The sequence below is a fragment of the Gasterosteus aculeatus genome, chromosome 6 (genome assembly GCF_964276395.1).
Source record: "Gasterosteus aculeatus chromosome 6, fGasAcu3.hap1.1, whole genome shotgun sequence".
Lineage (NCBI taxonomy): Eukaryota > Metazoa > Chordata > Actinopteri > Perciformes > Gasterosteidae > Gasterosteus > Gasterosteus aculeatus.
This window is the reverse complement of record NC_135693.1, coordinates 13134259-13150520: the sequence shown is the minus strand read 5'-3', so window position 1 is coordinate 13150520 and position 16262 is coordinate 13134259. Positions and strand designations below refer to the sequence as shown.

Sequence of the window (16262 nt, the reverse complement as noted above, 5' to 3'; positions counted from 1 at the left end):
AATGCCATAAATGTCTAAAGTCAAACATTACGGGTAATTTATGTGTCTGTGTGAATGCAGTTTTCATGCAGTTTTTTAAATATATATATTCAGAGACAATTAATGTGTTCAAATATAAAGATGGGTTTGCTTATTAATATTAGAGAAATAAATATGTAACAATACGTGCATTGTCACTCGAGAAAAAATAAACTTATTATAAACAGTTGTAGTTCATGTGGGATACGTTTTGTTATTTAAATATATCAATGTATGGGCGTTTTTTGCAAAGTCAAACCGAGAGTGTTTGTTCCTTCATGAAAATCCCACAACTTTGCACAATCATTTTTAATGACAAATGTATTGCTGTGTACATTAAGATTTACAGGTGGATGAGATTATCAAATGCAAATTAAACGATGACATCCAGATGATTGAAAATAACCTACACCTGTTTAAAATATTTAAGAAGAGGAAAAAACAAATGGCCTCCACGTCGAAATAACTTCGTGGGAGAACAAGAGGTTCACTTCGCTTCAGCCGAATTTAAATGTCACTGTGTGACGACGCTTGTAAAATGTCTATTGCATTAAACCTGAAAGGCAGAAAATGATTCAAGTCAACGTCCGTCTTTGCGTTAAGGTTATAAAACGTTTTATCTATATTTTGAACTTAGCAATTTAAAACGCAGCAATGCGAATAAACCACCGAAAAATCCGTCATGGTCCAACTTTTCTTTTTCAAATAAAACATATTGACAAACTTCACCCACCAGTAAACTAAATGATCTCAGCCCGATTCACCCTGTGTACACGCACACAGTCCCGCTCACACACACACACACACACACACACACACACACACACACACACACACACACACACACACACACACACACACGCACACAGTTCCTCTCTCGTTCAAGTTGCATTTAATTTAAGTTTTTAACACGTGCTCTGATCAAAGTAAACCTTTAAAGCTTTTCAAATACGTAGCATACAAACTAGTATAATTGAGAGAAAGAAAGATGAAGACGATTTTAGCAATTTGTCAAAATGACATTTGATGAGATTGCAATAAATTGACAGTAAAATATATAGGCCATGCTGCCGGAAATGATCAATGACGCTTTTAAACCCATTCACTTATAAAACCGATTTTATAGACTGAAGGTGGAATATAAACTCAACTAGTATTGACACTGAATAATACTTCAGAAAATGAGGCACACGGAGATATGGAACAGAATTGTTTCTTATTTTTTTTCCAGAATACATACAAAAAAATACCAATTCTCTTTCCAAGGTGTACACCTGAAAAATAACGGCAATCTGAATGTGGACAATTTCAGAAATTTAAGAAACAAACATGCATGTAAATTATTTCCTTCTCAATGAGGCATTAAATAAGAACAAATACAATCAGCAAATTCAAATTAACATCAAAATGAAGATCCCTACTTTAATTAGTACTCTAACATGTGTGTGTTTCCATTTTTCCTATAGAGTTCAGTTTCAACATAATGCACTTTTCGAGTTGTTCAAATATTTTCATTTGCAGCTATTATCGCCTGTTTTTAAGCCGACATATAAATAAATACAGTTGAAGTCCACGGATCCCGCCCATACGTTTAGCGCTGTTAATATAAAAGTTTTTTTTATTTTTTTTTTTAATATTTGCATTCTTAGAACTATAAACTCTTCCAAGTCCATTCTGCTCCTCACTGGTATCCAAGCGCTGACGCTGTGGTGAGTCTCTGGCCATACAGCGCATACGGGGAGTAATAAGGGCCGGTGGCGGCCGGCATGGGCACCGGGCCCCCGGGGCTCTGCAGGGGGCTTTTGGAGTACGGGTGGTAGCGGCTGCTGAGTCCTAACGCGTGATGCGGGCTCCTCAGGGCCAAAGCCCCGGGGCTCCCGGGGCCACCTGACGGTGGCATGTGCATGTGGCAGGCCATGGCCGCCGCTGCGGCGCTGGCCAGAGACGAGGACCCCGGGTAACCGGAAATCAACTTCTCCGCCCCGGTGAACGCCGTGTGAGTCCTCAGGTGATTCAGGAGCTCTTCTGACGAGGAGAAGCGCTTGTCGCACGGTCCGTTCGCCGACACCCAATTGCAAACGTGGGGCAGGGGGTCATTGGGGAGCATGAACCCGTACGGGTACAGTGGGTGCCCGCTAAATGACGGCGCCGAGGAGTGCACGCCGTGGATGTGGTGCGTCGGGTACATCAGCGGGTAGCTGGACTTGAGGGCGTTCGCGGCGGCGGCGGCCGCGGACTCGTGCGTGCAGGAGGCGCTGGCCGCGCCCGCCAAGTGGCTGGCACAGTGGTAACTGAGGCAGTAAGGGTCTCTGCAGAGGCTCGCCGACATGATGGAGGGCGGAGAAGCCCCCGCCAGCGGGCTGGATCCGGCCTTGCTGCAGCCCAGCGAGCTGACCAGGCCCCCTCCGTGGGATAGGAAGTGCTGCGGGTAACCCGCGTAGGCCCCGGCCAGGCTACCCGGGTAGGACATACCGGCCGGCGGCAGCGGGAAAACGGTCTGCCCCGGTTTGTACGGAGAAACCGGCGCCACGAGTCCCGAGCCGAGCACGGACGCGGAGGACACGGAAGTTACAGACGCGGAGTCCGAGGAGGAGGTTTTACAGCCAGGCGTCGTCTCCTGGTGTTGGTTGACCTCCACGTTAATTCCACCACAACTCACGCTTATCCTGCTGTGGCTAGTGGTGCCGGACCCGTCCCCGGCGCCGTTTTTATTACAGTCGGAGTCTTTCTTTTCGTCCCTCTCCCCGCACTTCCCCTCGGAGGGCATCGGGGACGCGGAGGTGCTGGAGTTGGGGCTGCCCGTGCGCGGCGTGAACGGCTGGCAGGTGGCGCTCGGCACTCGGAAACCAGACTTCTCTGCTCCCGAGACGCCCGAGGACGAGTCCTTCTTGTCCGAAGGCTTGGAGTACGGCTTGAAGCTGGACTTGTCGTCCACGCCGATGTCGCTCATTTTCAGAGGGCCGGATTTAGATTCCTTCTCGCTAGATCCATTGGACGTCACGGAGGACAGTTTGGAGGAAGGCGGCGGGTCCGGTTTGCCGATCTGAGAGCACGTCTGCGCCAGAAGAGCCAGCGGACTTTTCTTAGCATCGAGCTGCAATTTGAATAAAAAAAGGACAGAGGTGTTGATCGATACTGCTCCAATGCACATTTATGGCTTTGTTTTTATAATAACAATATACATTTCCAAACAGACGCGTAATGCCGTTACGCAAGCCTCCTCCGCGCACCGAACTACGATCGTGTTGCTTATTATTACGAACTTAACACCGCACACAACAGTTTAACACCAAAAACAACAGCCGGTCGGGAGATGATTGCATTATAACCGAGGGCTTGCAGGAGATTGTCACGCGACGCACCTAAACTAAACATTACGCGCCGAAAGAAGAAAAACCACCTTTCTCTCTTACCTCGATGGGGCTGATCGGGGTAGAAGGCAAAGGCTGCAGATACTCCGGGTGCAAAATGTGTCCTGACCGGGCGGTGAGCATTTTCAGAACCTTGATGGGGAGTCGGCTCGCTTGCCGTAGCGGATCGCACGGGGGCGCGGGGTGGAGAAAAGGCTTGTTGACGCTCGCCGAGCTGCTATTCCGAGAACTGCCGCTCTCCCAGACTGCTGCGCGAATGCCACTATTCTTCAGGATAGACGCCGAGGGGGACGTGATCATGTCCCAATTGTCAGGAAATGAAACGGCGATGTTTTTCTTGGATTCATTAAGAAAACCAAAACGCACATTCAGACTCCCCCTCTCTCCCTCTCTTTCTCTCTCTCTCTCTCTTTCTCTGGGTTGGTCAGGTGAACAGAAAAGGAAAGAATGGTGAAACTGTTCGATAACGAGTAATCCGGGTAAAAGGGGCGAAGGCGCGGCAGCTGGATGGAGACCGTGCGAGTTTATCGCGGATCCGTGGCTGTGTCCTGCACCATGAGCGTCGCGCCTTGAGTGCGTCTGTCTCTCGCAGGTCCTCGCTCCCTACTCCCTCAAGTGCGAACTAGTAGAAAATGTTCACTTTTCAAAAGCAGCTGAATTAGTCCGAGATTAAAGCCGTTGCCGCCTTCCAATCAAATGGGACCCCGAGGTGATTGGAGGGTCAAGGGGATGTGACGTTCTCCTCTTTGTAAGCGCCTGTGTTTCGACAGCTCGGGGGAGGAGATGAGGTTTTATATACTGTGGTTCGCGTGAACGCTCGCGCGGATTCTTTCTTTGTTTAGACGCGGGGCGACCGGGACACAGAAAAGTGAGTAAGTAACAGAATAGATGGTCAACCCATCTGGACAACGAAGGCCACGTTTACAGAGGTGTTTTTGCTGCGTCTAGTTCGTGTCTGTATCATCAATAACACATTCGTTTTCATAAATACAAAATCTACGCTTAGAGAACCGACTTGTTACTGCTTCATTGGCAGTCATTGTTAAAGCTAACTCGGGTTTAGGCTTACAGGTGAAATACACATCATCATCACCAGAATACTACGTTATAATAATAATAATAATACGTTAACAAGTATGTTATTTGTGATTCTCTGACGGTCTGTAGCCCGAGAGACGCGCTACGTTTGCGCCACCGCGTCCGGACCGGGGACTTCATCCTGGACCTGCAAACATAAAACCAACCGCTTCAGCTTGAATTCCCTAAACAGACAAGCGTTGACAGGAATAGACCAATGTAGTGATGGAGGGATGTGACTGTCACATGTTTTCAGTATAATATACACCGCCCTTCTATTTCTATCTCCACCCCTCCGTCAAGTGTCAATTCTGCTCCACCGCAATCAATCAGTTATTTGTCAGACGCTGTCAATCCACCGCTTGATTTATGTCAGCTATTGTGGCTGATTACATGCCACTGTGACTGCGGGGGGGAAGAACAAATGGGTAGAGACAATTCGGCAAGAAGACACCAAGTTTCCAGGGGAAATAAATCGATCCTCGAGTTAACATTTCATTTTTAGACGCATCGCCAATCGCCGACCTCCCCCCCCCCAAAGTCCAAAAGCAGAGGATTAAACTAGGTTTCCATTCTTCTCTGCCCCCCCACAAAAGTCTATAACTTTTTAGTTCATCATCAAACAACCCCGGAGGTGGCACACATGGTGACATGTTAACTCTCAGTGCAGCTCACTGTGTGCAGCTGGCAGGGCTTTAAGGTGTTAAAATGCCTTTTTTTTTGCTGTAATCGGCGTTAACAGAAAACGGGGAAACACAGTTAAACCGAAAAGCGTCCGAAACAAATGAAAAAAAAAGAAACCCGTCAAAAAAGAACAGATCACGTTATTAAATAAAATATAGTTGGAATGAATAAATTAATATCCATTATTTATGCTATATCAACTTTAGCCCTTTCAGACAGGTTTGCACAAACAATCTGCGAGAAGAAAACATTGATTTGAAAATTGATAATGTGTAAAACATCACGGAACAGAACCCTGTCCATTTTGGCTAAACACATCTGCTATTGTGTTTTTAGAACCTGTCATCTGCCTCGGGCACACTGTCATCTGCAACAAGAACAACAAAGACAGGGAACAAAAAAGAAGAAGAAGAAGAAGAAAATCCAGACATTTTATATTGATGTCAGCTCGATTTTATTTACATACAATGAAAATGATTTATTTTTCTCAAAGAGAAGCGGACAGGGGAGAAAGAAAAGGGGAGAAATGGTCTGTCAGGCCGCTGAGAAAAGAAGTTTAAAATGCCTTGAACTATTCACCGCTGAGATGCCTAATCAGTACTGAGGCTCCGGGGCAATCGGGCAGCTTTTCAATGCGGGTTTCCTTTCATCTCAATCGGGATGGAGGCGCTCAATTAAAAGCCTATCAGTTTGTAAGTAAATCAACGCCTATCAAAGTTGTCACATCAAACAAAACGATTATTACTGCAACCCGCCTTTGCCATTAATCTCTTTCTGTGATAATCTGCTTGACAGGTCAACTTGGAGAGCATGAAAACCTGGAGTGGACAGTCGAAGGGGCTAAATTATATTTCCTGGTGGAAAACAGACCAAACAAAACAAAAACAGCCGTGATGGTTAAAATTTATTTGAGTTCATAATCTGCCATGAATACAATGTAGAATGAAAGTTGTGGTAAATAAATCAAATACAGCAAATTATGTTTTTCCATAAGATAAAAATAACAATCTTTGGCAAAAAATGTAGAAATTAAACTGGCAAAAAATATTTTAGGTAAAAGTTGAAAAAAGCTTGGTTTCAGTTTACAGGCCTGCCTATAGTCTGCATGGGTGAGCACTACGTTGCAAACTATGGACTGATCAATAAAAACAAGGAATAAATGATTAAATAAGTCAATGTTGAGATACTGCGTCATATAAATGAACCGCATTTATTTTAATGTGAGTTTAGAAGAGGGGGAACAACGTGTAAAGGAGTTGAGCTCTATTCCCTCAAATGTTTCCATTGTTTTTGTCCTACATGAGGGGGAGGGACGTTTCACAATATGCAAAGATGTGTGATTGATAACAGGCTTGCTGTTTTCTGCAAGGACTGTCAGTCCGTGACACAATATGTGAGTTATTAGGGCAAAGAAGGGCAACCATAAATTTTCCCTGTCAGGTGAAAACCCTCTTTATTGTCCGCATGACGAATGGGCTTCTGCGCCAACATTCTCGGCATTCCCCTTAAATGGGAACACATTTTAGCGACTATAATTCCTGATATTTAAATAGAAAGTTTTAATATCCGCATATATTTTACAACACTGACATGCTTATGAATCACTCTTTGCATGCAAATGAAAGATTTACATCTCGTGAAGGAGTGTGTTGGATTTGAGGGTTTACTGTAAACTTGTTGCTATGAAGCAACGTATTTCAATGTAAATACACATGATACAAATTAAATGATAAAATTAACCCACTTTCCTAAGAGCACCTGCATCTCACCTGAGCTAAATGTATCATTTACAAAGTGGTCACATTTTTATTGGGCTTCGACTGTTGGATCGCATAACATAAAGTTATTCTTATTCTATTTAAGCTTTCGTTCAATTAACATTAATTATTTTGTGGCGATCTTCCAGCCATGAAACAATTAAAAAAAAAAAGACGCAGTAACGGATGAAACGTGGCACAATATGCACAGGAGAGTGTTACAACCTACAAGAAAGCACATGCACGAATTCCAAAAGATTTCTCTAAAACTCCACGGAAGAAGCACAGGTTTGCGGGGAAAGTCCGTAACGTGACATTACCTGGAATCATACTAAGCTCCGATGTAAAGCGTCAGAGAGGACGAGGATGGAAAAAAAATAAAAAAAATAAACACACACAGAACATTAAGACGTAGTCCTTCTGTTTTGCATGACAACAAACACACCCGGCCACTACATTCTGTAAACCGTGGAGCACCGCAAAGGGGGCACGGTGGAGACTGACGCCATGCGGGCTCTCGCGCTCTCTCTTCGGGCACGCAGCGCGGGGAAAGAGAGCTTTTTTTTTTCCGCGTGTGGGAGGTCCCGCGTGACGTCACCGAACACGGAGCGAAGCAGAGGAACAGCGCGGTGATCCCAAACTTCCTGATTCTCTGAACCAAGTGCGACCTTACTACACCCCCCCCCAACATACACCTCCAAGGAAACACGTAGCAGTGAGGTGAGCTCTGCTTCAGTGTTTTGCTGTAATGCATTAAGACATCCTCTAATACTAAAGATAGTTTAGTGATTAAGGTCTGAACCTAGTATTTCAAATGGACTAAAAGTTTTAATTCACTTCATCACATTACGTTATGGCATAGATTAATATTAATAGGATTATACAATCCGTTATATATCCTTTAAACAAAGAGTTTACACTAAACTATTGTCTTCAGATATCATATTGGTTGAACTGCAAAACTACACAAGTTTTGGATTTGCAGTTGTGAAGGTTTGTTTTTATTAAAATAATCACGTGTAATGATGTTTTGTGAGTAGAAGGAGATGAACTAACCCAGTTTATACTAACACAAGCTGTGTCAGTATTCATTATTACAAAGTGGGCCAGCAATACCATAAACAAGAATGATACTGTGTTCAAATGTAAGTCACATTAAGAGTCCATTATGAATGAATATATATATAGTAATTGGAGACACACACACACACAACATGTAACTACAGTAGCCATCAACCTATGCAATATTAAAGACAGAGACATTATGCACCTCATCGGCTAAGAGTAGACTAGCCAATGGTGTCCAAATTTCTTCCCGTGTGAGGCAGCTGTGTTCTTCAGTGTATTTCTATAGGTGATTTCCCTTTATATTCAATTCAATTAACCTCTTGTGGACAATTCAAGTTGAAATATTGTATTTCCAAACTATGGCTGCATGCACACTGGTTTGCATCAGTCACTGAACAGGATCTGAATCCGGCTTCCAGATACGACGGATATGGTCTCGGCCAAAATCAATCGGAATCAGATTTGTTTATTGGGCAAGTTGCACAGTCATGGTGCAGCCAAACACAATATACAGACAACATGTACACAGGCATCACAAACATACTGTCAAAATCATTTGGAAATGTGTAGTTTTAGAACTGAAACGAAAGAGACCATATATTCCTCCACACAGATGGCATTTCTAGGGTGGAAGTAGCATGAACTCACAAAGTCTGAACAGAGCGCCCCTTCTTACAATTGTAATAGTCTTACAATAGTGTACCCTTCAGACAGATCAAACGGATCCACTCTTAGTTTGGGACAATAGAAAATGAAATTTGTCAACTATTTAAATGCTATTGGGTTGTGACCATTCTCTCTTTCTCTGGTGTCTCTTGAATTAATTGATCATGTACTAATTGCTCTGACTGCCCCTGGTTGTAGTCGTGGAAGATCTGAATACTGAATGTTTACTTATTTCATTGTCAAGTTTACGTATTCTGCTTATGTCCTATTGTTCTATTATTATTTATCGATGCATCAATTTTATTGTAAAAAGGCCCTGCTGTTTTTTGAATCTGTTCATTTTGTTATTGCAAATGCATATATTTGACCATAAACTGTATCTTAATAGTTATTAATAAAGTTTTGAAAAAAGTGTAAAGAAGGGATTTCGTCACAACAGGAAGGTCTTCTTTTCACAGCCTTCCTGTTACACAACAACCCCTGTGCAGCACTGAAATGATTTGACACGCACAAACTCCGGCCCTCCCACCCCTTCTTCTCTCTCACCCCTACACTGGGCCATATTTCCCATTGTTAATTGCGTGTGCACATTGTGTGCAGGTATGGACATTGTCAATGTGCATGTGCACGTTGTCAGTGGTGTATGCTCATTTTCCCAGTATATGTGGACTCAGTCTGTATCTGCACAAGTGTATTTGTACATTTCTGGCACGTGTGCGTGGGGAAATGTAATACAGAAAGGACAAACATGACAATTATGAATAAAACTATCTACATAACAAGTTAACCAACACAAAGAAAAGTGAGAAACCGAACTGTTGAATGAACGATAGACGTGGTTGCCGGAAGCTGACTCATGCATGATGGCCATCATGGCGCCACGCAAAAGGAAGGTCAATGCCAAAGTCAAAGTATTACCAAGCTGTCTGTTTTATGTTTACCATGCACATTTCTTTAAAAAAAATGGGGATTAACAGATGACCTTGTCGAGGTATCTCTCAGGTAAATCCACAATAAAGAGCCGCTCTCAAGACTGAGCTATAGTGCGCTAGCGGATCATGCAAACGTTAGGAGGCATTGAAGGCAGGTAGAACGACTTGATTTGGATCACCAGTTGAGATGAAATGCAAGGTATCTCCAACATTCCTTGTCCTTCATAAACAAGTGTATTACGCCTGTTCCATTTCAACAGGTGTGACCAGTTACAGCCCACACTGTCTAATTCATCACTTTCTTCCCATCTCGTTGTTTATGCACGCAAAGTGTATGCGTTAATTAAGAGCACGAGTTAAGGCTAAACCCGCTACTGTTCTTTCACCGGGGACACCCGTGCAACACTCGTGCTTCCGCCACAACAGCGGGTCAGCTGATTGAAACGGGCACGCGGAAGCTGTGGAGTCGCTCGCATAGCAGCAGCAGGGCTACATCCTCAAACTCTTAACTTTTTCTTTTTTTATTATTATTACTTTTTGTACTGTTTCTAACGCGAGCTGGGCCGTGGGACTCTTCTCAAACTGCGTGTCTGAGAGGTGTCGTCGCGTGGAGGAAGTCATGGCACGTAACGAGTCGCTGGTCGCTCTGAATGGGACTCAAGTAAGTTTGCTTTGGGCACGTTTGGTGTCGCAGGGCGGTCAGCTTCCCGCTGCGCCCCAGTTACATTTTTAAATGTGTATGTAGACATATACATATTCGGTGAGTGGAGTTTGCCGGTGAAAAGTGGCTGAAGTTGTTTATTTCTTCCACATCGCCGGGGTGTCATGTGACGCGGTGTGGCCCGCGTTACAGCGGGGACTCGTAGTCCCGCCCACAACGTCACTGAGGGGAGAAAGCTGCACAACGTCACACGTTTTATTGCAAGCACGTGGTCCTATGTTTCTTTTAAACTGTTGAAGTTGTATTGTTGTATTGTATATAAGTATGTTAAAGTGGTGAGCTTGGTTCCAGTAACACACGGATGTGTTAACTGCTGCTTTACAGAGTTATATATAAATATAAGATATCAAATTTCATGATGATGAAATGTAATCTCATAATCAACTCAAAATCAGTTCAAATGATGATCCCAGTCCTGACACAATATTATTTTGCTTTGTTCAAGGGTGCTCTTATTATTACTAATCTCACGAGTATCTTTTTGTTTTCCTTTTTTATTCTTAAAGATTTCCTACATCGGACATGACGGCACGAACATCCCAGAGTTCCTCGGAGACACATATGGCCATTTTGCAAGAAGGCTGGATCTCAGCTTTAATCTGCTCAGGTAGATGACCGATACAAAAGCGAAAAACCTACTCACTTGAAAGCACGTTCTCTCTCTCTCCCTCCTCCCCACATCAGGTGCAATTGAATGTGTGCCCTTGGTCTATAGGTGGTCAGAGTGTCATCATGGCATCAAACGGGTGAATATATGTCAGAGCCGGGCTTGGTGACTCGCTGTTAGAGGATAAAAGGTGTGATCAATAAATGTGACATGCTAATTTGGGGGGGGTGTAAGAGAAGATTCCTCTGTCAGGACTTAAAGGAGCAGCTCATGGCAGCTGCTCCAGAGGGGGCTGCCATTTCAACAGCAGGATGAGCACAGTTGATCTGGCAAGTAAAAGAAAGGAGATGATGGTTATACGGTGCTTTAGTTTCACGACTGTCAGTCCGTGAAGGCGTCTCAATGAAGGAACCTTCTTCTTTCTTTTGATACGTCTTCAAGCAAGGCTGCAAATATGGAGTTCTACATTAAGGTTGTGTCCGGAAAAACCCCTCTCGTGTACACACCGTTAAAACAAGCTGGAGAACATTGCTTGGGGGTAAATGAATGAATGAATGAGTGAATAAATTCACCAACTGTTGAAGTGCACTTGAGCAAGGCACTGTGGATGTGTGTAGCTGTGTGACTGTGAAACAGATGCTAGAAAAGAGCAACACTGCATCAGTACCAGGAAAGGTGGACCTACTGATTCAAGTGTTCACACAGTTCAGCTTGAATGAGGTGAATGACATGATTGTTGAGTTTGACAGTACAGCGATCTGTAGGATGTTGAGTCGTGGGAATATATGTCGTAACAGACATGCTTTCACTGCACAGGTAGTATAAATAAATGTTGTTTTTAAACCCTATAAGTCTCCCTTAGAGCTGGTATATTTATTGTATTTACACCATTTTGGTCTTTACCACCTTTGTCATGTGTGTGGCACCACAAACATGTGGTCAATGGTGAAGTTTAAAAAAAAAAGTTTGTAAAAGTACTTTTGTGACTTATATTTGAATCATATATAGTTATTATGTACCTGATTGCAGTGTTATTAAAGCATTTTTCAAATTTTTTTAGTAGTGGTACAAGTCTTCAGGCGCAACTATCACAAACGCTGATGGGCAGAATTGTGGAAAAGTCAACTAGAAGATGTATTAGCATCACCTGAAGTTGATGTTTTACGTGCTTCATGAAATCTGACTGAAACAAACCTTATGTGTGTTGCTTTCAGGGAGATCAAGGGTGGCATTATCTTCCTCGCCTTTGAACCCGTCAAATTAAGGACTTGATGTTAAGAATTAAATATTTATAACTCTGATACTACTGATTCATTATTCATTTTCCGTTTGGCTAATCTCAGATGTCAGCTATCGTTACTAAACTTCAAAGGCCGGTATTGGCAGAGATGTGTCTGAGAAGCAAGGAAGTGGTGCACAAACCATTCGGGGCTCATGTCAATGGACTGTTGACTGTTTATTTTTTTGCTTGTAGGCAAAATGATCCGATACATGGTGATCCTTTTTTTTGTTGCTGATCTCATTCAATCAATTCTATATCAAAAATATGAACACTGTGTCTTTATCCATAGCTATGTAGTACCGGTATACATTACTGACCTGTGGATATGCAAAACCTGCGACCCTCATACACACTCGCATCACACACCTACGTGTCCACTATTCTCTAAAATTAGCTCTCGTTTGCCATTGGTCTCTGTATGAGTCACATGACCTACAGCTCAATGGCAAAAATGTCTTTTGAAGAAAAGAGGGTGCTGAACTTACCTGTGAGTGTGGAGTAGGGCTGGGCGATATGGCCAAAATATTCAATCGAGATGTCATTCATTTTCTATATATGATACAGCATGTTTTCTTGCAATTCAGTAAATAAACGCCTCATTTAATAGAGAACTTCACAGCAAAATAATTCAATTTTGTGAGTAAGAACATGCTTGTCATTATCAATTCAGAATTATGTTTCAAAATATCTCTATGTATGATTTCATCACAATGTGAGTACATTCAAATATGTGTTGAATTACCAGTCCTAGTTTTGTGGGGAGGACCAAATCAAATCCTGGCTGGCGACCAGTTCATGGAAGCTGGGATGGACGTTTCATGTATCGACACCGTGACCTCCTTTTCAGGTTCCGCTCAAGCAAACCGGGTGCAAACAGATGTGGACTGCCTTCAGCACCGTGCACATCTTCGTGCGGCCTGAATCCGATCGAGAGAGAGCGATTGCTAGAGTTGGTTGCGTTTCTGTCGGCTCAATTGACAACGCTCATCCAGCAACCTGACAATGCTTCACAACGAGGGGAAGAATGTACCGGCATCACCTTTTAAATGCGCCCCTGCACGTCTTTTTGTCTGTTGCACATATGCTTGTGTGTGTTTGCTTGCGTGCCGTGTTGGTGCAACTGTCTCTCCGTGAGCATAACTGTGAGGTAATGGCAGGGTGAAATGATGGTAGCGGCCTGTCACACTCGCACCCCCCCACCGTGTGCTGCCGTGTCACCCTGTCTCATCAATGTGTTGAGAAGTGTGGCTCACGGTGAGACTTCTGTCTCGGATTGCATTGTGTCGTCCACTTTGTTCCAGGTCAGGTGTGTACACAATGCACTGAGTGGGCACGTGCTGTCTTGACGTGGTTCCTTTCTCTGGCTGGAGGTGCGCTCCGGGTGCGCGCGGTGTGCACGCGGTGTTAAAGCCCTGGACACATGAGGTTTGAGGAGGGCTGTTGTCTGCGAGTCGCTTGATGAATCCCAACATTGTCAGAACAGGCACATCCTTTTTTCTCGGATCTGATATGGCACCTTGATAAACAAATTATAATTTCAGCTTTAGTGACAGCTTAAGTCTATTTGACTTTTTCCTCTCAACACATGTGGCACCGATTACAGCGCATGTAATGTTAGGTTGCATTTGAAATATTTGAAACAACGGTCAAATATTTGCTATAGTTGATTGTAATTGTAGTCATTCCAGTTGATCCCATCTGTTAAACAACAAACAGAACCGTATTAGAGTGAAGTGCTTAAAACGTACACAAGCATCAGTTTTTCTAAGAACTGTGTTGGTTCAACTCATTGTGTTTGTGTTGAATTTAATTACTTTTTGATAAAAGCACCGTCGATATTCTCTTCAATGTGTCAAAAATTGGAGAAATACACACTTATGTGCACACCTACACTGAGCAGGAGGTTTGGTGGACTGGAATTGTTATTTGACCAGAAACTGGTTTGTGTAAAATGTCATTCAAACATTCTTAATGGTATCAAAGTTTCACACGAGGTTAAGACTCAAAAAACAAATGACATAAGTGTAATCTGAAATTTTATAGCAACCGCTGATGCATTGAGAGGAAAGTCAGCAGTTAACAGTGAAACCACTTAACCCGTAGCACTGGTACTTGACTCTCTCCTCCATCACAGGAAGCCTCCTCATGCAGCGGCTGACCTGCTGTCAGGCCGGACAAATTTAACACATGAATAATGCTTTTAAGGGCGAGCTTTAATTAGCTTGCATTTCAGTCCCTCATGCTTTGCTGTTTTTTCACCCACTGCCACACAAGTAGCACATCTAAACGTATTCCTATTATTTCAAACATGGCCAGGTTTTGGTTGAGTTGACAATTGGAGGAAGGCAGCTTCCCTTAATTTCCGGCCAAAGAGATATTTAATGAATTCACACGTAGAAGACTTAAGGCGAACAGATGAACCTCCTGACATTAGACTTTTAAGTTCAAATTCAGCCCGCCATTGACAAAGGCAGGTCCATACTGCACTAAGCTACCTGTGCATGTGTGTGTGTATGTGTGTGTGTGAGGTGGTATGTGCTCACCCAGGCTATGTTGTCGATGGCAGGCGTTTTGCATTTTAATGACAAATCAAGTATGCTAACTCGCGCTTTAAAACGAAAGTGCTCTAAATGTCGCCCGGCTGTCAAAATGAGATGTAAGTAGTCTGATGAAAAGAGAACAAAGAAGACAAAGTAGGGAGGCCTGGTACACTGAGAAATGAAATAAAACCTTGTGTGGCCTGTCAGCTGTGTCATTTTATATTCATATCTAAAGAACATTATAGCGTTACTCGGCCGCTCACGCCTCACTCATCTGTCTCTCTCAATACGTCACAGGCACCTCTCCGTCTTTCAAGTTGCTGTGTGTCAACACAGGATGGGGCCCGCTAATTGACAAATGAGTGTCACAGACATCAAGTGCTCCTTTTCTATCCACGCTAGGTAGACTCTGGTTGTTTGATGGTGAGGGGACAAGGAGGGGGGGGGGGGTCTGTTATTGGCAGAAGCCCAGTAAGAGGCATGAGACCAGTGCTGGAATAAGAAGTGACAACGGCAAGAGAGCCTGTCATTGTCTTGCCTAAGTGTTCAATCTTCACAGATGCTGGTATGCAGATAAAGTGTCAGTTAGGAGGAGAGGAGATGAAACGTTGGCAGTATGAAGTCCTCAAATCGCTTAACTGGGAACGTAGAGAGCGCGTGCGTTCTCCGGTAATAGTTCTCTGTTCCGCTGAGGAAATGTATTCCATATCTGATCTATCAGGCCTGTTTAGGCCCATATTCTAGGATAACCTGATATGTGCCTCGAGAATTAAGGGAGCTGCAGGAGTTCTGCCAGCCTTAACAGATTGAAACCAGAGGGATGAGAGGAACATGGTTGACCAGGAAATAACTTATTCATACCAAGGATATTAATATTATCCTTGTTTGGTATTTGGGGGGGAGAAAATAACCATTTTAATTTTTGTACTACTCCTGTGGAGGTGATGGCATGACAAATACTTATCTAAGGTGTCATGCTTAATAAATGGCTTTTCTCTTTCCCTCCAGTTTGAGGGTATATCAGAATTTTCTTTCATGCAGTGCAAACAGTTAACCAGTACCAATAGAGAGCCCGAGTTACTGAGTCCTTCAGTGATTTGTGTTGTGCATTGTTTGCCAATGACGGGTTGTAGAAGTGGTCATATTTACTCTTCAATCTGATTCTTTCTCTTGTAAAGAAATCTTTGTTTTAATAATGGCGGTCTTGTGCTATGAAACCGCAAATGTGAGACTCCGTAAAGGATGCAATCAGCAGACCAATCACAGCCTTGCGGGCTGCGAGAGGCTTGCGTAGCTTTTGACGCTAGTCTAGAAAAATGGGCCGACGCACGCAAGTACTCAAGGAGAGGTGAAAAGACACGCAAGGGACACGCAAGGGGCTCGTCTGCGTGTCCTTGCGTCTCTCTGAAAACGCAGAAGCATAAACTAGGCTTTAAGCAAAATGTCCTTTACTAAAATTGTCCTTTAGAGTAGGGAATCGTTACAGATGAGCTGCACATTTCCTCCTCCTAATAGATCTCATTAAATGTGGTACAAGTT

General features: G+C 43.5%; 2 protein-coding genes and 1 long non-coding RNA gene across 3 annotated transcripts in view; 2 read left to right on the top strand and 1 right to left on the bottom strand.

Annotated features, from left to right (window-relative positions):
* Positions 1-312: 312 nt before the first annotated feature.
* Positions 313-5075, bottom strand: znf503 (zinc finger protein 503). Its single transcript, XM_040179201.2, has 2 exons — positions 3432-5075; positions 313-3112 (listed from the first exon to the last, which is right to left on the bottom strand). Exons 1-2 carry the CDS (start codon positions 3687-3689, stop codon positions 1700-1702), a joined length of 1671 nt encoding a protein of 556 aa, XP_040035135.1. The 5' UTR covers positions 3690-5075; the 3' UTR covers positions 313-1699.
* Positions 4166-6324, top strand: LOC120820934 (uncharacterized). The gene is made up of 3 exons (XR_013467922.1): positions 4166-4257; positions 5487-5842; positions 5946-6324. It is a non-coding gene; the product is annotated as an uncharacterized LOC120820934 (long non-coding RNA).
* Positions 6325-9940: 3616 nt separating this feature from the next.
* Positions 9941-16262, top strand: part of lrmda (leucine rich melanocyte differentiation associated) — a 170407-nt gene continuing 164085 nt past the window's right edge. Inside the window, exons 1-2 of the mRNA XM_040179117.2 lie at positions 9941-10234; positions 10801-10901. Coding sequence (XP_040035051.2) covers positions 10193-10234; positions 10801-10901 — 143 coding nt within the window. The 5' untranslated portion in view covers positions 9941-10192. The remainder of the gene's footprint in view (positions 10235-10800; positions 10902-16262) is intronic.